Source organism: Oryctolagus cuniculus, chromosome 1, assembly GCF_051225735.1.
Source record: "Oryctolagus cuniculus isolate XC-2025 breed Fujian yellow rabbit chromosome 1, ASM5122573v1, whole genome shotgun sequence".
NCBI lineage: Eukaryota > Metazoa > Chordata > Mammalia > Lagomorpha > Leporidae > Oryctolagus > Oryctolagus cuniculus.
The window spans coordinates 80,774,126-80,797,838 of record NC_142867.1 but is presented as its reverse complement, the minus strand read 5'-3'; the positions used below and the strand labels follow the sequence as shown (position 1 = coordinate 80,797,838).

General features: G+C 37.6%; 1 protein-coding gene across 7 annotated transcripts in view; it reads right to left on the bottom strand.

The window, feature by feature from the left end:
- The window catches only part of FOLH1 (folate hydrolase 1), a 64,756-nt gene that overhangs the window by 3,950 nt on the left and 37,093 nt on the right, over positions 1-23,713 (bottom strand). For all 7 annotated transcript variants that reach the window (XM_051820868.3, XM_070076646.2, XM_051820875.3 and 4 more), the window contains 8 exons: positions 22,206-22,288; positions 20,822-20,885; positions 16,350-16,417; positions 15,079-15,170; positions 14,232-14,322; positions 11,140-11,404; positions 10,671-10,752; positions 6,448-6,540 (listed from right to left, as the gene is read on the bottom strand). In XM_051820868.3, the coding sequence (XP_051676828.3) occupies positions 6,448-6,540; positions 10,671-10,752; positions 11,140-11,404; positions 14,232-14,322; positions 15,079-15,170; positions 16,350-16,417; positions 20,822-20,885; positions 22,206-22,288 (838 nt within the window). The remainder of the gene's footprint in view (positions 1-6,447; positions 6,541-10,670; positions 10,753-11,139; positions 11,405-14,231; positions 14,323-15,078; positions 15,171-16,349; positions 16,418-20,821; positions 20,886-22,205; positions 22,289-23,713) is intronic.

Below are 23,713 nucleotides of genomic sequence, written 5' to 3'. Positions count from 1 at the left end.
TTTGGTTTTAGCTCCTTATTCAAATATAAGTGATTGTAGATGCTAGATTTATGGCTTTTCTATTCTATTCCATTGGTCTATCCATCTGTTTTTGCACCAGCACCAGGCTGTTTTGATTATAACTGCTTTATAGTATGTCTTGAAAACTGGTATTGTGATGCCTCTAGCTTTGTTTTCATTATATAAGATTGCTTTCACCAATTGAGGTCTCCTGTGCTTCCATATGAATTTCAGCATCATTTTTTCTAGGTCTGAGAAGAATGTCTTTAGTATTTTGATGGGTATCACATTGAATCTGTAAATTGCTTTCAATAGTATCAATATTTTTGATGAAATTGATTCTTCCAGTCCATTAACATGGAAGTTTTTCCATTATTTTGTATCTTCTTCTATTTCCTTCTTTAATGTTTTATAATTCTTACCACAGAGATCTTTGACATCTGTGGTTAAGATATTTAAATTTTGTTGTAGCTAACATGAATGGGATTGATCTTAGAAGTTCTTTCTTGGCTGTGGCCTGATTTGTGTATACAAGGTCTGTTGAATTTTTTGTGTTGATTTTATATCCTGCTACTTTACCAGACTCTTCTATGAGTTCCAACACTCTTAGTGGAGTCTTTTGTAACCCCTATATACAGAATCATCTCATCTGTAAATAGGGATAGTTTGACTTCCTCCTTCTCAAATTGTATCCATTTTATTTCTTTTGCTTGCCTAACAGCTCTGGCTAAAGCTTTCAGGACTATATTGAATAGCAATGGTGAGAGTGGGCATCCCCGTCTGGTTCTGGATCTATGGGAAGGTTTTCAACTTTTCTCCATTCAAGAGGATGCTGGCTGTGGGTTTGTCATAAATTGCCTTGATTCTGTTGAGAAATGTTTCTGCTATACCCAATTTGCTTAGAGTTTTCATCATGAAAGGGTGTTGTATTTTATCAAATGGTTCTTCTGCATCTATTGAGATGATCACATGCTTTTTGTTCTTCAGTTTGTTAATGTGATGTATCACATTCTTTAATTTGCATCCTAGGGGTAAATCACACTTGGTCCAGGTGGATGATCTTTCTGATGTGTTGTTGGGTTTGATTGGCTAGTATTTTGTTGAGGATTTTTGCATCTATGTTCATCAGGGAATTGGTCTATAGTTCTCTTTGTTGTATCTTCTTTACATTTCATTATTAAGGTGATTATGGTCTCATAGAAAGAATGTATGAATTCCTTTCCTTTTGTTTTGAATAATTTGAGAAAAGCTGGTGTTAGTTCTTCTTTAAATGTCTGATAGTATTCAGCAGTTAAGCCATCTGGTCCTGGACTTTTTTGGGGAGGGTCTTTATTATTGATTCAATTTCTGTCTTGTTTATGGGTCTGCTAAGGTTTTCTGTGTCTTCAAGGCTCAATTTAGGTAGTTTGTATGTGTCCCTTTCTTCTAGGTTTTCTGGTTTGTTGGCATACAGCTCTTTATAGTAATTTCTGGTGACTCTCTTTATGTGGTGTCTGCTGTTAACATTTCCTTTTTAATCTCTAATTTTATTAATTTGTGTTTACTCCCTCCTTTTTTTCTATTTTTTGGTTAGTTGGGCCAATGGCATGTCAATTTGGTTTATTTTTTCAAGAAAACAGCTCTTCATTTTGCTGATCTTTTCTATTTTTTTTGTTTCAATTTTATTTCTTCTCTAATTTCCATTATTTCTTTTCCCCTTCTAGTTTTGGGTTTAGTTTGCTGTTGTTTTTCTAGGACCTTGAGATGCATTGATAGCTCATTTATTTAGTGCCTTTCCAATTTCTTGATGTAGGCACAAATTGCTATAAGCTTTCCTCTTAATTCTACTTTTGGTATATCCAATAAGTTTTGATATGTTGTGCTGTTGTCTCCATTTGTTTACAGAAATTTTTTGATTTCTCTTTTTTCTATGACCCACTGTTCATTCAGGAGCATGTTGTTCAGTCTCCACATGTTTGCTTATGTTCTTAATCATTACATAGTACCCTTCTTTGTCTATTTTAACAGTTTTTGTGCTAAAGTCTATTTTGTCTGATATTAAGATGACCACACCAGTCCTTTTTTGGTTTCTGTTGGTATGGGGTATCTTTTTTCCATCCTTTCACTTTCAGTCTGCATGCATTTTTGTTGGTGAGATATGTTTCTTGTAGGCATCAAATAGATGGGTTTTGTTTTTTAATCCATTCAGCCAGTCTGTCTTATAACTGGAGAGTTAAGGCCATTTACATTCAAAGTGATTGATAAGTAACAATTTTGCCCTGCCATTTTTCATAAATATTCCTTTTATTTTGGATTTCCTTTGTACTTTTGCTGGGAGCTTTCCTTCCTTTACCTTCTTCCATAGTGATGACTATGTTTTCATGTTTCTGTGGGCAGCACATCCTTATTATCTTTTGTAAGGCTGGATGAGTGGTGATAAATTCTTTCAATTTCTTTTTGTTATGAAAGGCCTTTATTTCACCTACATTCATAAATGAGAGCTTTGCAGGGTATAGCATTCTGAGTTGACAGTTTTTTCTCTCAAGACTTGGAGGACTGGTGCTGTGGTGTAGCAGGTAAGGCTGCCACCTGTAGTGCCAGCATCCTATATGGGCACCAGTTCAAGTCCTGGTGGCTCCACTTCTGGTCCAGCTCTCTTCTGTGGCCTGGAAAAGCAGTAAAAATGGCCCAAGTCCTTGGGACCCTGCACCTGCATGGAAGACCTTGAGGAAGCTTCTGGTTCCTGGCTTTGGATCAGCACAGCTCCAGCCATTGCAGCCAACTGGGGAGTGAACCAGCAGATGGAAGACCTCCCTCTCTCTCTCTCTCTCTCTCTCTCTCTCTCTCTCCCTCTGCCTCTCTGCCTCTCTGCCTCTCTTTCTCTCTGTGTGTAACTGAGTTTCAAATAAATAAATAAATCTTAAAAAAAATAAGACTTGGAATATATCTCTCCATTCTATCCTAGCCTGAAGGGTTTTCTGATGAGACATCCATTGTGAGTCTAATTGGAGATACTCTGAAAGTAATCTGGTGTTTCTCTCATGCACATTTTAGAATCTTTTCGTTATGTTTTACTGTGGAGAGTTTGACTACAATGTGCCATGGTGAAGATCTTTTATGGTCATATCTATTAAGAGTTCCATGTGCTTCCTGTGCTTGAATGAACATTTCTTTTTCCAAATTAGGGAGGTTTTCTGTAATAATTTAATTTAAAAGGCCATCTAATCCTTTCTTTCCAAGCCTTCAAGAACTCAACATACTTGTATGTTGGGTTCAACAAGACTTGTATGTTGGGTTGTTGGATAGTATCCTATAGATTCCCAAAAGTGTTTGTTTTTTTTTTTAGGTTTTCTAATTCATTCTTGTGTTTGTTCTGACTGTATAATTTCCTGTGCTTTGTCTTCTAAGTCAGATATTCTTTCTTCTGCTTCACTGATTCTGTTGTTATGGCTTTCTACTGTATTTTTTCTTTGTTCTATTGATTTCTTCATTTCCAAGATTTTATTTTGATGGGAGAAATTTTATTTCATGTCATGTATAGATTTCATTAGTTCATGGATTTGCTTCTGATTACTTCTAAGTAATCCTACAATCAATTTTTTTGAATTTCGTTTCTGACATGTCTTCAATCTCTTCATCTTCACATTCTAGTATTGAAGTGTCATGTTCTTTTGTGGGTGTCATGTTGTCTTCCTTATTCTTGTTTCTTGAATTGCTACATTTATTTGGCATTTGTGGAGATACTCATTGGTTTATTGTTTTTTTTTTCTCTGTGATGGCTATTATCTTTGTTCTATGCCTCTGTGGATTAGTGGAGTGTACACTTTTTCAGTGAATACCTAAAGGTATGTGGTAGGTGTGGCCATGGAGTTCTTCTAAGTGCTCCAGGGTGAAGGGGGTGCCCAAAATGACACACCCAGGTTGAGCGTGGTAAATCCCTTCTTCTTTTTTTTTTTTTTTAATCAGAGGGGAGGTTAATTTTCTGCTCTGCAGGTGTAGTCTCAGCTTACCTCCTATCCTCAAAGGAGACCAGTGCCTGAGTGCTAGCCCGAGTGGGTATAATATTTGACTGTACTGCCACAAGAACCACACAAAAGATCTGTGCAGTCCTCCATGTAAGCACAGACTCTTCAGCAATGACCCTTACCAAGCAATTAGGGAGCCCTGAGTGTCTGGAGCCTCCCACAGTGATTGCTCAAAGACCCAGCCACACGCTAAGTGCTCCCATGCAGACACAGTATTTTTACAATCCTAGCACACAAGCCTCCCACAGTCAACAGCACTCAGCCCCCTGTGGCTCCCTGCCAGACTCAGGCATCTCTTTCTAGCTGGTTGCCGGGTGCCAGCACATAGGCTGGCACAGCTGTTGTGTACATCCAAAATGGCACCCACCCTCTATTGGTTTGTTGCAGGACACCAGTGGGAGAGAGAAATGAGCCTCCCCCACCTCTATTTTCCCCTCTAATTTGGCATGCACATTGTCTCCACAGGATTCTAAGCCAAATTCCTGCAGGGCTGTTACCTCAGCTTTATCTTCAGTGGCTTGGGCTGCTGCAGATTGGTCTTACCTCACTCCAGAGCTGGTGCTGAGGTTCTTGGCTGCTGGAGTCCTGGAGTTGTATGTGTCCACACCCTTCATGTAGGGCCACAATTCCCTCCCATTTGTATGGAGTTTCCTCTGCTGTTTTTCCCTAACTCTTCCCTGAGATTGCACTCTCCTCAACTTTTTAAAACTATTTTCTCCTAGACTAGAGCAGTAAGCTCCCTCCCTATTCTGCTATCTTATTTTTTTTTTTTTTTTGACAGGCAGAGTGGACAGTGAGAGAGAGAGACAGAGAGAAAGGTCTTCCTTTGCCATTGGTTCACCCTCCAATGGCCGCCGTGGCCGGCGCGCTGCGGCCGGCGCACCGCGCTGATCCGATGGCAGGAGCCAGGAGCCAGGTGCTTTTCCTGGTCTCCCATGGGGTGCAGGGCCCAAGCACCTGGGCCATCCTCCACTGCACTCCCTGGCCACAGCAGAGAGCTGGCCTGGAAGAGGGGCAACCGGGACAGAATCCGGCGCCCCAACCGGGACTAGAACCCGGTGTGCCGGCGCCGCTAGGCGGAGGATTAGCCTAGTGAGCCGCGGCGCCGGCTCCTATTCTGCTATCTTAATCCAATCTCCTCATGTTAGCTTTTAAAATTTTACTTGTAATTTTTTCATCCTAATATATAAATCATAAAAAGTGGACATCCATTTTTCATAGAGGAGGAAACAGCTCCAATAGGTTAAGTGATTTAATCATCTATCTTAATACACTTCTGCAAAATTTTAGTGCTTATATTTTCCTATATCACACTACCCCCTGAATTATACACAATATGACTATTGAAGTCCTGTTTGCAATCACCCAATTACTGATTGTGTATTTTTCTCTTCTTTAAAAAAGTTTCACTAACATGTTGGAACAATTTGTTTAAAGCATGAAGAATCATTGAAAACAATTTTGTAATATCCCACATGACGTAGGTAGAAGACTTTAAGACTTTTATTTCAAGAGTAAAGCCAGTTTATTCAATAGCCCTTTCCAGGACAAATTTCAAAGCAAAGAGGTAAAGAAATAAAAGGGTGCAGTCATGCTCACATTGACAAGCCAGTAAGCCTGTTTGGATGATGCCCCAACTCCAGACATGAATACTAAACAAAAACATCCCTGGATATGAAGGAAGAGACATTTCTAGCTCTCCAATGGTCTAATTCATTCTACAATACTCAGTAAGATGAGCCTGGGGATAACTGATATTTATCAGAAAGAGTTGTCAAGGTTTAGGGGAAAAACCCCCTAAATGTTAATATTAGAGGAATAAGTAAATAAATATATTATAAAATACTTATATGTACATAGATTTATTTTTCTGTGTATATATTAACATATATTTATAACAAGAAAATGGCTAAAATTAATATACACCAAAATATAAACATGATTTTATATTTGATGCAGTGGGGGAAGTTTTTATTTTCTGTCTGTAGCTCTCTGGATCTTCTAAATTGACAAATATAAACATATTTTCATAGTTAGAAACAAAAAATGGGGGCCAGCATTGTGGTTTAACAGGTAAAACCACCACCTGCAATGCTGGCATCCTATAGGGGTGCTGGTGCATGTCTAGCTGTTCCATTTTTTATCCAGCTCCCAGCTAATAGCTCTGGGAAAGAAGTTAAAGATCGTTCATATGTTTGGGCCCCTGTCAGTCATGTGGCAGACCTGGATGAAGCTTCTGGCTCTTGGCTATGGCCTGGCCCAGCCCTGGCCATTGTAAACTATGGAGTGAGCCAGTGGATGGAAGACCTCTTTCTCTGTCTCTCCCTCTTTCTCTGTAACTCTGACTCTCAAATAAATAAGTAAACCTTTAAAAGAAATTTCTGTTTCCACAGTGTAACAAATAAATAAAAATATTATAGAAAGGAATAATAATTTTTCTTACCTGTAGAAAGGTCTGTCTGGTAACCCTAAAGGATCAATGAAGGCTCGTTCCAGGAACATCAGTTGATCATTCACAATTCTCAACAGAATTGGGCTGAAAAAGGAAGCTAACACAGTTAAAACCTGAAGAAAATATGTATACTACCCAGAAAACTAAACATATAGAACAAAGTTAGACATGTTAGTATATTTAAATTACTGTACCATGCATTTTAAGAATATTATACACAGTTACTTCATTTTTAATAGGATTACACAGACTTATAAAACCACACAAGTATTTACATGTACCAGTGAAAACAATGATGGCAGTATTTGCATGGAAATAATTATTCATTGATAAACCTAGGTAAATAAATATAGGCAGGACTCCATTCATCTTAATTGGCCTAATAATCTACTCATAGAAGTAATATCAGTATTGAAATGAGATAATCCATTCATAGTAAGGTACCTGGCAAATTATGAAGATTTACCAAGTGACAGATGGTGGCAGTATACATAATAATAATAATAATAATAATAATAAAAGAAGATAAATCTATTACAAGTGCAAGATACTGTGTTTCCTCCATTTTTCAAAATATTTGAATGGCCGTGATACACCAAACATTTCTTGCTATAACAGAGTTCACAGCACAAAGCCTGGTGTTAGGGTACTGTTATTAAAGGAATCATTCAGTATTATTGAAAAATGTTTAGACCTTAATTTTTTATTATTTAGTTTTAATAACAGAATTTAGCAAATCACTTCCTGTGTGCCAATTACTATTTTAAATATTTGTAAGCATACTATTTTAATCTTCAGAGCAATTCTGAAAGTTGAGAAGAGTAATAGCCCCTGTCCTAGGTTAGACAATTACAGGTTAGCAGTTAAATTACTTGTTCAAGTTCACAGCTATTAAACTTTAGAGTGATAATTTCAGTATAATTTTTACAACTGCATTACATTAATGAAAAGGATACAGTAATAACTAAAATATCCACCATTTAGATTTAAGCTATTTTCAGCATTTATTTAGCCTCACAAATTCAGATTTTGTGATAGCATATAATGGGGCATAAACCTTATCTGTTAGCAGTTCACATAAAGGAAAGAGACAATTGAATAAAAGATAATTGCAATATGAAGCTATGTCAATCTAATTCACAAATCATTGTTTCAAATACAGAGATTCAGCACCAGTGTTATCATGTAGCAGGTTAAGTCTCCACCTGCAATGCTAGTATCCCATATGGGTGCTGGTTCAAATCATGGAGGTTCTACTTCTAATCCAGCTCTCTGCTAATATGCCTGGGAAAGAAGTGGAGGAAAGCCCACATTCTTGGGCACCTGCACCCATGTAGGAGACCTGGAAAAGTCTCCTGGCTCCGGGCTTTGGCCTGGTCCAGATCTGGCTGTTGCAACCATTTGGGGAGTGAATCAGCAGATGAAATCACAATCAATCAATCTTTCTCTCTCTCTCCATCCCTCCCTATCTCTCTGTAACTCTTTCAAATAAATAAATAAATCTTTTTAAAAAGGAGATCCATGTGGATACACAGACATACATCTAATTGCACAAGCGCCCACACCTCCCCCTCTAGATACCTAATCTTACGGCTACTGCTAAAGTCTCTCCAATGTTCCTCATATGGAGCGGAATGCAATTTGAGGTAACCATGGAAGGTCCATGCTCAGAACACCAGAGTTGAGTCAATAGGTCTCGAGGGTGACTGCTACGTGAGCTGGAAGATACTAAGAAGTCTACACCCTGTATCTTTTGGTGGGCCAAGGCACTGATCCAAGAAAAGCAAGATTGAGACTATCTTTTCCTTATGTTTCAGAATTTTTATGGAGAAATTCAATATCCAGTTTAACTCCTGCTATTCATCATTTACCATTAGTATGTACTGCAGTTATATCACGATTTGCAAACATCATATAGAGACATAGATTGTTCCTGTCATTTAGAGAGGATATGGCAAATACAGAAAGACTCGGGAAAGGGAGAGCTATGTGACCTAAGAAAACAATTCAATCCATGAGGCAGTTTTTCCAAAGTAAACTTACTTATTTTTTAAAAGATAGAAAATAAGCTTTACAGATTTATATGATGTTTAGGATCACCTTACAATACACTTGTAATTTTTTATTTGTTTTAGACCCAAGAAATTTGGAAAAAAAAGTTGAGTATAAGACAAAATTCTCCCATATTTATCTCAGCATAATACAATTGTTATACTAATCATTTTACTCCCTATAAATTTTTTGCTATTTTCATTCAGTAAAAAATAACTATATTATTTTATATTCTTTGTTTACTACCCATTTTATTGTAAGTATCGTTATATTATCTTTAGAATTATCAATTTTAATGATAATAAATGTTCAAATGGTATATATCTAATTTTTTAGGTAGCTTCTCTCCTTAGGCATTATGTTGTTTTGAATTATTCAATGTCACAATTCTATAATTCATATTTTTCTCAAGAACTTTTTTCCTCCCAAACTTGAATCTTTTTCATAAGAAAAAATTAGAGAAATGTAAACACTATTTCTAAGCATAAGGACACAATAATGGCATTAGAAACTTATTATATATTTATGTTTTTCAAAAAATGTTAAAATTGTGGCCAGCATTGTGGCATAATGGGTTAAACTATGGCTTACAAAGCCAGAATCCTATATGGGCAACAATTAGAGTCCCATGTGCTCTACTTGTGATCCAGCTCTCTGCTAAGGCATCTGGGAAAGCAATGGAATATGACCCAAGCCCTAGGGCTCCTGTACCCACATGGGAGACCTGGATCAAGCTTCTGGCTTTGGCTTGGACTAGCCCTGGGTATGTGCAGCCATTTGGGGAGTGAATCAGTAGGTGGAGGATCTCTCTCTATCTCTTCCTCTCTCTATAATTCTGATTTTCAAATAAATAAATTTTTAAACAAAAAGCATTAAAATAATTTACAATGCTATTAGACATATATGACAGCATTTGTTTCAGTGTACTGCCTATAGCAGTGGACAAAACTAGCATTTAAATTGTAATTGACTTGATATAAAATAGCAAAACGCTATTTTAATTTATATTTGTGAACTTAATATTTTACTGTATGTGTCTTTACAGGTAATATCTTCTCTATGAATTATCTTACCCATTGCCAATACTTTCAACTTTATTCTTTTGGATTTTATCAATTTTCAAAACAAATCTTCATGATGTACATTAGTCTGTTTCCATATTGACAGGGACGGAAGTTTTCAATTCCTTTTTCTTTGCTTTTGAGTGTGAATTTTCATACTTTGGACTATTTTAATATTCTCAAGTCTTATAACATTGAATATTCCCCTTTGTTTTTAAACTTGGCATCTCTTTCAAAAAATTCCCATTTTAATAAATAATTCTTCTGTTCCTGTTGTTAATGTTTGCATAAAATCTGAAGTGGGAATCTGAGTTTACTTTTTTATCAGTTGTTTAAAGTTTTTACACAATATTATTGTTGAATGAATATTTCCTCTGATGTTTTCTGTATTCTTAATTACAAATAGTTACTTATACTTAGATATCATTGGGCCTATTTCTAGATAGTGTATTCTTATCTTTGTATTTCTGCATCAGTTACCACGCATTTGGTATTTATGCCATGATACTGTTTGTTCACCCTCAAAATTCTGCTTAAATTTCTTTTACTTCGTTATTCCCAAAGTTTTTCTTTCTACCCTTAAAATTTTGTTCAAATTAAGTATTATACATAGAATTAACCTGAAATGTTTAACATTTCCAAAAATAAAAACTCCACAATATTTACTCTTCTGGATAAAATAATTTTCCCAGCTGGAAGTAGAAATGAGGAGTACAGGTAATGAATTCAAGAGGCAGAAATGTGTGCTCTGGGAATAGGAGGATTTAGTTGAAATATGATGTACAGATATTGAAGAAATACAGAAAAATGCTGGGAAAAGCTGGAGTCACATGTAAGAGTACCTTCTGTGCTCAGGTGGATGGGTAGGTTGTCAGGAATCAGTTGGCAAATCATACACTGCTGAGAAGAACAGTTCCCACTAAATGTCAGAAACCAGGCTTTGAGAGAGACATGGAAATCCTGTGTAGTTTGCATTATAGTGGAGAGACAGAAAACAGCAAAAAGATTCCACAGATATTTCAACAATAAAGACATAAATTAGTACTTCTTTTGAATATCTACTATGTACCTACTGTAGGCATAAATATATGTACAACATACTTGGTTTTGTCGAAGTCTTGGAGTCTCTCATTGAATTTAGAAGCAATTTCTGTAAAATTCTCTACTGCAGAAAAAAGTGAATCTGAAATAGAAATTGGGATCATAAAAAGCTTTAAGAACATAACACTCCCATCCAAGTACTAACCAGTCTCAAGGCTGCTTAGCTTCTGAGATCCTCCTAGATCAGGCACGTTCAGGGTTGTATGGCTGTAGACAACAATGTTGTTCTATACTTCAAGATAAGGGAACAATATAGAAAGTAATCCTCTTCTGGGATTTACAAAGTATTTCTCTTTCATGTGTTATAAAATATAAGCATTCAATCAATGGGAATATATTTATAGACATAAACAAAATATTCAATAAAATGGAATAGGAAAAAATAATAAATGACCAGATGTAGGCCACTGATTTTAGATTAACAGAAACACAAAAATAAGACATTTTGGAAAGAGGAAGTATAGCATACCAAATGATACCCCATATGTTTTCATTTCCTGTAGATGTTGCATTGAAATATTGTAGATTTTGTCAGCATAATTTCTTAAAACTGTAGCATAATCTCGACAGTCAAAGGGGAGCACCAAGGAACTGGCTAGTTCAAATACTAGCCCTCCGCGAACCTGGGCCACAGTGAGGTGATATTTAAATGTTGGGTCATAAAATTTTTCCACCAATTCGTATGTTTCATAGACACTGTGATACAGTGGATAGCTGCTGAATTTGTAGATGTCCTACAAAAGAATATCAAAATATATCTTTTGTATATTTATTTATATCATTTGTAAATATAACATATATTTATTATAACAAAATGCCTGGGACAGCATTAACTATATTTACTGTGAATTGCTGATTTGTGTCATTTTAAAATCAATTTTAGAGATTTTTTTAAATTTATTTTCCTCCCATAGAAAACTTTTAGTTAAGGAACACAGACTTCATGCATTTCATAAGTATAACTTTAAGAATATAGTGATTCTTCCCACCATATCTGCCCTCCCACCAACTCTCCCACACTCCTCTTCCTCTTCCCTCTTCCATTCTCAGTCCCATTTTCCACTAAGATCCATTTTTTAATAACTTTATATGCAGAAGACCAACTCTGTACTAAGTAAAGAGTTCGACAATTTGCACAGGGAAAAAAAATGGAACAAAACAAAAAAAAAAATTGTTCCTCAACAGTTGAGACAAGGGTTTCTCAAAGTCATTGAATATTGAAGTTAATTCCATCTTTTTTTTTTTTTAGAAACTTAATTAACTGTAAAGAAGCACCCAAGAATGATACAGCTTTTGCGAGCACTTAGACATAATTATAAAACAACTCTTTGTTGACAGAGGTCCTGCACGGGAAGTTAGTGCACAGTGACTCTTGTTGTTAATTTAACAATTAATACTCCTATGTATGTCAGTGAAAACTCGAGGCTGTTGATATGAGCTGCCTAGGCTAGGGAAGTCTTTTGAATTCACAACCCCTTAAGTATTTAGACAAGGCCAGAAGCAAAGCAAAAGTTCTCTCCTCCCTTCAGAGAAAAGTACCTCTTTCTTTGACGACTTTCCACTGAGGTCTCACCCACCAAGGTCCTTCATGTAGGACATTTTTTGCCACAGTATCTTAGCGTTACACACCTGAGATTCTCTCATGGGCTTTTCAGCCAGACCAGAATGATTTAAGGGCTGATTCTGAGGTCAGAGTGCTATTTAAAGCGAAGACCTTATTTTTTGTTGTTGATACAGAACGCTTTGTATGGTGGTGTGCTGAAGAGATTCTGGAATTATCCTGCCAGGGTTTAAATCTCAGCTTCAGGAATTTGTACCAAAAAAAAAAAAAAAAATGTGGGCAGTCACTTGTTCTTTCTTTGAGATAGTATTCTCATATGGAAAATATGGATAGTATTGATATCTACCCTCATCATTATTTCCTAGATAGCCCTGCCTAAATCCTTATTCCAATGTCAAGAGATTAAAGATTTTCTCTATGGAAGAATAACAAGCTCAAGGGCAAGGGCCTCTGGAGATTTAGTACTGGCTGTAAATCTACAGCTGTCCTAGCTGCATTTGGAACTGAGCTCAGTCTCTTACCCCTCCTGCAATATCCTCATGGTGAAAGTCTTGAATAAAGTCTTCGTTAACACCTTCACAAGTGTAAGAACATATTTCCTTTAACTACATAAAACCGAAAAATGAAAACTTGAAGAGCTTTTCATCTGATGAACAGAAATCATGTTTGGGATGGGGATGGAAGGGAGAAGACGATGCTTTTAATGACAAGCTTTTTTTTTTTTTTTTTTTTTTTTTTTTTTTGACAGGCAGAGTGGACAGTGAGAGAGAGAGAGAGAGAGAAAGGTCTTCCTTTTACTGTTGATTCACCCTCCAATGGCTGCTGCGGCCGGCGCATCACGCCAATCCAAAGCCAGGAGCCAGGTGCTTCCTCCTGGTCTCCCATGCAGGTGCAGGGCCCAAGGACCTGGGCCATCCTCCACTGCACTCCTGGGCCACAGCAGATAGCTGGACTGGAAGAGGAACAACGGGACAGAATCCGGCGCCCCAACCGGGATTAGAACCTGGTGTGCTGGTGCCGCAGGCAGAGGATTAGCCTAGTGAGCCACAGCGCTGGCCTATGCTTTAACCAAGCTAAGTCATATTTTATAAACTATATGCTAGTTTGATTGAAACGAAAGCTAAAGGCTGGCACCGCGGCTCACTAGGCTAATCCTCCGCCTTGCAGCACTGGCACACCGGGTTCTAGTCCCGGTCGGGGCGCCGGATTCTGTCCCGGTTGCCCCTCTTCCAGGCCAGCTCTCTGCTGTGGCCAGGGAGTGCAGTGGAGGATGGCCCAGGTGCTTGGGCCCTGCACCCACATGGGAGACCAGGAGAAGCACCTGGCTCTTGGCTTTGGATCAGCGTGATGTGCTGGCCGCGGCGGCCATTGGGGGGTGAACCAACGGCAAAGGAAGTCCTTTCTCTCTGTCTCTCTCTCTCACTGTCCACTCTGCCTGTCAAAAAAAATAAAATAAATAAAATAAAATAAAATAAAATAAAATAAAAAAGAAATGAAAGCTGAAATACTTACCAACCACAACAAAAGGAAAGGAATATGACTTCTATGTGGCCACTGTGTATTATGCCTTTTGTTATTCAACAATTTTTCATTTGTTTAATGGTTAAAGCAGTAATAAGAAAAATCTAAATATTTGTAGTTCCTGTTACTGATTAATTTTAATTGTAAAAAGAAAAGCCAAAAATAATTCCTTCATTTCTAATTTAAATGACCAAATTCATGTAGTACCTCTGAATAAAACAAAGTATAAGGGAATAAATGGAAGTTCAATTTTGTAGACATGACTCCTGGTGGCAAATGACACTTTAATATAGGTCTTTCCATATCAGATGCAGGAACTACCACATGCAATAGTAGCACCATCAACCATTGAGTCTTCTCCCTTCTGCTTTCAAAATTCTCTACTGCCCTAATGTTGGAGTCATATCCGAAGTAAGAACTATTTGCTTAGTTTAGATATATTTATAAATAATCTTGAAAAATTATTGAGATAGACTCACCCAATTTTTAGTATAACGTGCTCTGCCTGCAGCAATTCCAAGTCTTTGGAAAAAGACCTCAAAGTCATTACCAGATCCCAACTTGCTAATGCTATTAGGGATAAAATAACAGAGTTATTGCAGTATAATTTCTTCATCAAATACAGATATACAACCAGTTAAACTAAACTCTATTCTTACTACTATAATTTTAAATGTATATACTTAGTTAGCAAAAAATGAGAGGAATATTAGTTCTAGTTATAAAATATCTTTCTGGAGATGTTTCTTTTATGTCACATTTTAAAAAAGACTCGAAGTTGGAAAATGTTTTTATAAATTGATTCATTCTATTTAGTATCTATATTTATTGTTAGTGATAAAGAAATCACTTTCAGATGATTCAGATGTAGATTCTTTTCCTAATATTTTAAATTGTTCTTATTGTTGGTATTTACTATTTTAGACCACTAAAATATGCATGTAAAGATACAACTAATACTGAAGTAGTGCTTGCATTTTTTTAGAGAAGTAAAAATATTTGTAAACTGCATGATGTTTGGAAAAAGGAATAATTAGAGTGATGAGAAGACAAAAACATGAGGGAATTGTTTTCCAGCATTAGCTCCACTGTAACTTTTTTATGTAGCAGGTGTATTTATTACTTATTCTAGTAAGAATTATTTTGGATGGCTACAGAGTTAACTTTAAAACATAAATAACTTTTCATTTATGAAGCAATACATTTCCTTTTTCAGTTGTTAGAGCATTTTGAAAGTTAATTTTGAATCAATGATTAAAATAAAATATACTTGTATTTTTAAAACAATCCCGCACTGCAATAAAAATTCAAGTTTTGTTTGTTTACCTGGGCCTGCCACTGAACTCCAGTGAAGGACTTTTTTCATTCCAGCTTTCATAAAGAGATTTGCCTTCAAAGCCTTCATCAGGACTTTGCAGCTACATAAATCAAAAGGAAACAGAAAACACTTACAAATCACATATATCGAAACCTGAATGTCCACACACAATAAATACATATACACACAAGACAAGAAGAGAGGATTTTGGTTTTCTGTTTGTTTAAAGATTTTATTGATTGATTGATTGGAGAGGTAGAGCCACACACAGAGAGAGGGAGAGACAGAGAAAGTTCTTCCATCTGCTGGTTCGCTCCTCAAATAGCCACAACAGCCAGACTGAGTTGATCTGAAGCCAGGAGCTTCTTCCTGGTCTCACTCGTGGGTGTAGAGGCCCAAGGACTTGGGCCATCTACTGCTTTCTTAGGCCATAGCAGAGAGCTGGATTGGAAGAGGAGCAGCTGGGACTCGAAATGGCATGCACCCATGTAGGATGGTGGCGCCACAGGCGGAGGCTTAGCCCACTATGCCACAGTGCTAGCTTGAAAAGAGGATTTTGAACGTTTTCACCATAAAGCAATGAGAAACACTGGAGGTGACAGGTATATTTTCCCTGATTTGGACATTACATAATGTATGCACATAGTGAGACCTCACATGGCACCATTAATCTGCCTAATTTTTATTTCTCACAAATTTTAAAAGATAACTGAGCTGCCACTCGGGCCTAGTGGGGCCAGTGGATCGAAACCTGAGGCAAAAAGGAAGGAAGCTACAAAGTCTCAGCTAGTCTCGGTGCCGAGGTGAGCTGCCCGTGGAATTCAGCACCTGGTGTTTCTATAATACTCTAACTCAGTCACGTAGAGCCTTTAACTCTTCCTGTGCCCTGAATTAATCGATATCATTATCTTAAGGAGTATTAACTAGTTATAAAACTAAGGAATCAAACCATAAGACCGAGTTTTGGTTTAATTACTGCTCAAGCTGTGTGACTTTGGTGGTGGATGCTCATGGAGTTCACTTTCCTCCTTTTCAAAAGGAAGGTCTTGGCAGATGCACTGTTACCCAAAGGCGGCCTCACAGTGATGTGGGGAGAAATGGCGTAGTAAATGTTAAAATTAAACAGCTAGTTACATGTGATGTTCTATGGGGTGGATACTTGTTATATGGTCAAAGATAACATGTGAAATAACATCAGTGTTTAAGATAATAATGGCACCTCAAGAAAGCATCCTTCCTAGAACTTCGATTTTTCTAAATTACATGTAATAATTTTTACCTCTTTTGTTAGATTGTATACCAAGCTGTAAAGTAGTGGTGTACAGTCAACTCTCAGAGTGTAGTTTCCTGAAAGATAAATAAAGGATAGATTGTTTTTTAATATCATTTCTTTCTCTTATTCTTTTATTCAATGACCACTGCAAACTCCCTACCCAAGATGATCTTTTAAAATCCAAATTAAATTTAAATTCTCCAGTGGCTCCCCATCTCACTCTATGGAATTTATCATCTTCATTACGGTCCATAGTCATCATCTCTCCAAATCTTCATCTCCCACTTGTTTAAGGGCACTCCCTCAGTCTTTGTACACACTACACTGTTCCCTCAGCCTGCAACAGCATTCTGCAGTATATTTGCAAGGCCTACTCTTTCTTTGGTCTAACATTATGCTTTCTGAGAGACTTTCCTTAACTGCCCTACCTAAAATAGCATGCTCTCTCCAAGCCCTTTATATGCTAGCCACTCTGTTCCTTTCTTGAGTTTGGCTTATTTTTTACCCACAATAGGCAAATAAAAGAATATTCACTGCAATAAACTGAAGCATATTGGTACTTGTCTTTTTTTTATAATCCACCCTCCCACTAGATTGTGATTTCCAGACAGGCAAATACTCTCTTATTTGCTGCCACATCCCCAGTGCTTAGAACAGCCTTAGCATTTAGATTCATACGGCAAATACTTGTTGTGAAAATGGATCTGTGAGCCAGGTGTTTGCTAGCTCGTTCTGAACAGACACAGAGATGGAGTCCACATTCCTGCGGAGTTGGACTGGCAGGTATGAGTCAAGTGAAGCAGCCAGGGACAAGTGCTCTTGGGAAGTATCAGGAGCACAGGGGGTGGGGGAGAGTGGGGTGCTAACTCAGAAGCAAGATCTAGCACAGAACATGTTAAGTGAAAAGAGGGTGACTCAAACTCACTTTTCTAGAACCAAGAGAGAGCTGGACCAAAAAGAAATGGCATTTGTAACTAAAGGCAACTAATGCATAGCCTGAACAAATGTCCAGAAATATAAAAGCATGTGATACAGAGGATGGCAAGCAGCTTGTACCCCAAAGCTTAAGACCCATGTTGGGGATAGCAAAATTTGAGGCTTTACAATTAGCCACACAGAATAATTTTTTTATTGAAGAAGTTGATTTGAAAATTCTAAAACTTCATCTAGAAGAAGAAATAGGTACATATATATTCTTATTTATTTTTACTCATTTAAGAAGCAGAGGCAAAGACAGACAGAGGAAGTGCGAGTCTACTGGCTTGCTACACAAATGCCTGCAATGGCTGGATGTGGGCCAGGCTGAAGCTAGGAACCAGAATTCAATCCAGGTCTTCTGTGTGCATAGCAGGAGCCAACTACTTGAGCCATCACCTGATGTCTCCTGAGGTACACATGAGTGTGAAATTGGAATTGGAGCAGAGCCAGGACTCAAACCCAAGAATTTCAATATATGATGTATCTCAAGTAGTATCTTAATCACTAAGCCAAACCATGCACCTCAAAAGCCAATGTAATTTTAAAAACATTAGTTTTGGTGGCATGTATTGCAATTTAAGTGCACATATCTTTTTAATATTTATTTATTTGAAAGTTACAGAGAGAGCGAGAGACAGAGAAAGAGATAATCTGTCCACTGATTCACTCCCTAGATGGCTGCCAGGGTTCAGCCAGGTGAAAATCAGTAGTCAGGAGCTTCATCAGGGTCTCCCATGTGAGTAGCATGGGCTCAAACCCTTAAAATCATCTTCTACTGCTTTTCCCAGGCCATTAGCAGGGAACGAGATCAGAAGTGGAGCAGCCAGGACACAAACTGGTGCCCATATGGTGTGCCAACATTGCATATGGTGGCTTTACCAACTATGCCACAACGCCAGCCCCTCTTGTTTTGTTTTTAAAGTACATTGACATAACGTGCATTTTAATATATTGACATAAAAAGTTGTCCATAATATGTTGCTGAATGGCAAGGGCAAGTTGTAGAATCATTTAGCTGTAATGTTACACCCAAAGCCTGTATAAGGTAGTGAGAGGCACTAGTGTAGAGTTAGAAGGAACAAGTTTAAATAGATCTACTTGATCTGAGTCTAAACTCAACCCTTCTCTAGCTGTGTGACCTCAAGGAAAGTCCCAACCTCTCTGAGCCTGTTTCCTCTTCCATAGAGCAGAGATAATAAAAGTACATATATCACAGGGCTGTGATGAGTACTAAACAAATGTTTATACTGTAAGGCACTTAGGACAACAGCTGTCACACTATTGGCATTTTGTGTGAACAGAATTGTATATAGGAATGTCAATATAATGGTACCACACCAAATTGAAGACAGCAGTAGTTTTGGAGAGAGGATTGATTTTGAGAGCAATTTGTTTGAGAAGCCCTGTGAATGTTTATTTTAACAAAAATTCCAACACATAGTCCGGCGCCGCGGCTTACTAGGCTAATCCTCCGCCTAGCGGCGCCGGCACACCGGGTTCTAGTCCCGGTCGGGGCGCCAGATTCTGTCCCGGTTGCCCCTCTTCCAGGCCAGCTCTCTGCTGTGGCCAGGGAGTGCAGTGGAGGATGGCCCAGGTGCTTGGGCCCTGCACCCCATGGGAGACCAGGAGAAGCACCTGGCTCCTGGCTCCTGGCTCCTGCAATCGGATCAGCGCGGTGCGCCGGCCGCAGCACACTGGCCGCGGCGGCCATTGGAGGGTGAACCAATGGCAAAGGAAGACCTTTCTCTCTGTCTCTCTCTCTCTCACTGTCCACTCTGCCTGTCAAAAAAAAAAAAAAAAATTCCAACACATGATTAATTTCATGATATGAGAAGCAAACATTTGATTAAAATAGTATAAAAAAACATAATGAGGTCAGTGGTGTCTTAATCAGATGCATTTCAAAACAGGAAAAAACAATCAGTAAAACCTAAAGGTTTTTAAAAATACACGAAAAATCACTCCACATTTAGAGAATATATGTTTGGAGTATTCATTCTATGTGATAAACATGTTTTATCTGATTATGTGTTTTAAGAAGAAGTAATAACAGTGATCAAAGTTCACATTTTTGAACATTTACTCTGTGCAAAGTGCTGGTCTGGGAAGTTTTCAAATGTTAACTTCTTTTGTCCTAAGAAGAAACTTGGAGACAGGTGCTCTTAATAATTCTACTTAGAGGTGAAAAATCTGAGACACAAAAAGTAGTAACATGAGGTCACAGCACCAGCAGGAAGTGGCAGAGCCAGGGATAAATCCAGGCAGTCTGACCTGAAAGCCCAGGTCCTTAGGCACTAACCTTAAAGCAGTTAGAAAAGATAACTGAAATGCACTGTGCAAACCAAATTTCACAACAATGTAGCTCACATAGGTGGAGAATGAAGAAAACACAAATGCTAAAGGGACTCCATCAAGGTATCACCTTACAATTGCTGCATGGAAAACTCTTACACACTGAAGAAAACATTCTCAAAGCTCACCTTTCACCCACTTGCTCCTTTCTTTTTGCTGAAGAATACAGCCTATTGAGAAAGGCAGTTTGTAAATCTTATACTTATTTGATAATGAGAACATGCTACAAAGTCAGGGCTTCCCTGATAAAGTCACACTTCAGGGAAGACTGCAAGGGCAAGAATTCCACAGCTAGGGTGAGGACCCAGGAGCCTCTGGGTAGGCAGAAGAGCAAGTAGGAGGCTGGGTGTCTCAAGAAATTGATTAGTGAGGCTGGGAACCAGCGACAATGGACTGCTTATTTTTGTTCAAATCAACCTTACATGTCCTTTATTTTGATCCTTTGTGTATTTAGACTGGTCCACTCTTTTAGGACTGTCTCAAATGCCTATCCTGTTTCTTAAAGCTTTCTTGAAATTATTATTGGTTTTCCTGTGAACTCCCAAAGCAGTTTAATTATAACCCCCTTATAGCATCAGCATATATTATATTCCAAGATGGGCTTATTTTATTATCTATGTTGAGCCCTGAGCTCCCAAATATAAGACAATTTCTTATTAACCTCTGACCCCTCTGAGTCCCTGAAAAAGTATATTGCACAGAAAAGTGACCAGTAGATATTTGTTGAACTGAAGAAAAAAAATGTTGTGAAAGATGAAGATTTTTTTTTGCAAAATTTTTGTACATGATAGTACGATGAAACTAGGAGTTAAATTTAAAGACAATTTTATACCTCATTCTAAATAATGGCTTATTCATTCAACACATTTGCGAAATTCCTGTCATATAGAAGTGAAACTGCCAAAGAAGCAAATCTAAGAATATTGCTTTTCTGAGCCAGCACTCTACAATGCAAAACAAACAAGCAAAAAAATCTTTCAAGGGAAGTTCACCCATGGCTGTGAGTCAGGAGCAGCAGTGCCAAAAAAGCAGCAGCAGATTCCCTAACGCATGGGAGTGGATTTCCCTCTCTGGTAATGTATAATTTATGAACTCAGTTGCTGCTGTCTGTACATTCATGATGTTTTTATGAGACCAATGATATTTACCTTCTATTGAAGAATCAGCATTAATATAGGCCACACCACGTTCTTGAAGGAGTTTGGAATTTTCCTATAATAAAAAAGAGAGAAAACTATAAACTCATAACCTACCTCCTCTTCCAAAATTGCACATCTACATTTACTGTATATAGATTTCTGAATTACGCTGGCCTACGTTAACCACAGATTTTGAACACTCAAAAGAGAAGTTAGTTTGAAATAATTTCAAAAACAAACAATAAGCAAAAATTTTAAAGACTAACATTTAAGGTGAAACTGTCCATGTACTTATGGTACATGGAGAAGGAGTTAATTTCTTAACCATACCTTACCCTTCAAAACATTCTTTCAGCACACATGAATGACTTAAGAGATTTTTAGTAGCAATATTTCCACAAACATTTCATTATTAAAACAGATAACTTGCCTAATTTAAAAGAAATTAGCTATTTCAAATTTATGGCTAAAAAATGTGTAGCGTTAAATCATGCGTTTGTACCCTGAATGTAAAGTCAAGTTCTCCTTTAGGATGGCATCACCTAGTGGTGAAGATTGATATTACATACGTTTACAACTGCCAAGTAGAGCAAAGCTTTGCTGGGGTATCAACGTAGACTTTGAGTACCTAAAATAATTCAATTTCCTGGGCATTCTACATAATATAGGAAATAGAAAAATAAGTGCAACTCTAAATAATAAAATCTTAAAAATACAAATAAAGCCCTGAAAATTTTTAGATTCTTTCCAACATCAGCCAGGTATAGAGGAGCACTATCTTCAAAAAGCATAAATTGACATTTACAGTAGCTTCACATAGTATCTGGAATACAATATTAGGTAAGTAAATATTTTCAGTAAGACTGGAATTTAATAGAATAAACATTAACCTTGCATATATTTATTTTATAGCTAATGCTTATATTACATGCAGTCAAAAATGTATGTGGATTAAATTATATTCAGTGGACCTAGTAGATATTCTGTGGTATGATTTTCTGCCTTACTATAACCATGGTTTAATATACCATAGGTCACTATCACATAAGGAAGACAAAGGTGAAAAATACACCTTACTTTACAGGCTCAAGGGATATTTAAGTGCAGTTAGCATTAGGAGCTATTTTGGAGAGCAGAAAAGAATCATGGCAGAAATCAAATATATTTTGATACTCTCACACTCCTAGGAAACAAAATTTCAAACAAACATTTCTTTAGGCATTAAAATATTTCAGTGTTGATTGTTGAACAAAAGTATGTTGCTTCAAGTTTTTTTGGGAAAACGGTGTACATTTTCTCATTAAATTCACTTATTATTTTTAAATGCTTGAGGATAAAGTCCTAACTGCTTTCTCATTAGGAAAATCTGGATCGTATCAAGTTATCAACTAACCTCTGCCCACTCAGTAGAACCAAGAAGACCAAATTCTTCCGCATCCCAACTTGCAAACAAAATTGTTCGTCGTGGTCTCCATCCTAAAACATATGTGTACATACATATAAGTGCTGGGAAAAAAGTATAACACACCTGAGACATTACCAAGCCCAAATGAAGAAAGCTTCACTGATGGTTTGAGAAGGCTAAATTGTGCTGAGAAACTTTGCTTACTTTTTTTTTTTTTTCAGGATCTTAAAGCTGATTTGTCAAGGTATCAAGAAGGATGGGAAAACACAGACATAGTCAAAACCCTGCCGGGGGTAAAATATTCTAAATAGGCTTATGATGTTTGGCTATGCACAGAAGCCATTGGTGGGCTGCAGCTGCCACAGTGAAAGAAGAAATTACTGGATGTTGTCAGATATAACTGAGAGAAATTCTCACCGGATTCTGAGAGCAAATACAACTGAGAAAAATCCCATTAGAATTCCTCCTTGTTTTTCTGACATCACATGAACAATTATTTGATGTGAGCTGGTTGTATGATTTCACTCCATTCTCAGCCAGAACTAGTCAACAAGGGCTCAACTGGTAACAGCAATGCTTGCTGCTGCTGAAAACCACGGGATTCACTAGGAAAGTCAGACGGCTTAAAGGTCATAGTCACCAGGAAGGTACGAACATTGGCCTTGGAACCAGAGAAAGATCTTGTTTCAAACCTTGGTTCTCTCACTGGCAGAGTGACCAAGGAAACATTCTTAGCTTCCTTCTCTTTATTTGTATATTAAGAATAACAGTAAAAATGAAGATACCACTTGGCTACTGAGGGAATTAAATGAAATGTTTATAAAGTACTTAAGAAAGTGCTCTGAAAACTTGTAAACTGTCACTATTTTAGTAACTATTCCATGTTTTCATATGAAGTCCATTAAGTGATCTGAAATGACCTGATTTCTGGAAGACTAAAAAATGGCTGTGAATGAGAATGCAGATGCCAGACTAAGGACAAAATTCTGTTCAGTAGCAAAACCAGTCTTTTCCCTTCTCCTCGTATTCTTTTTTTTAAGATTTACGTATTTATTTCAAAGGCAGAGTTACACAGTGAGTGAGTGAGAGAGAGAGAGAGATAGAGAATCTTCCATCTACTGGTGCACTCCCCAGATGGCTGTAAAGGCCAGGACTGAAGCAGGCTGAAGCCAGGATCCAGGAGCTTCCTCAGGGTCTCCCACATGGGTGGTAGGGACCCAAGCACTTCGGTCATATCCTTCTGCTTTTCTCAGACCATTATAAGGGAGCTGGATTGGAACTGGAGCCACAAGTACACAAGCAGGCTCCCATATAGGATGCTGGTATTGCAAGTGGAGGCTTTACCCACTGTACTCTTATATTGGCCCCAGACTAGTGATTTTTCTGAATAGATCTTCTCTCATCTACTACCTGGTAAACCTGATCTGAGGTGTGAAGTCAGAAGAGCCCAAGGTACTCCTGCTTACAGCTCTCTGACCAGAAAGCTTAGGTGTAGG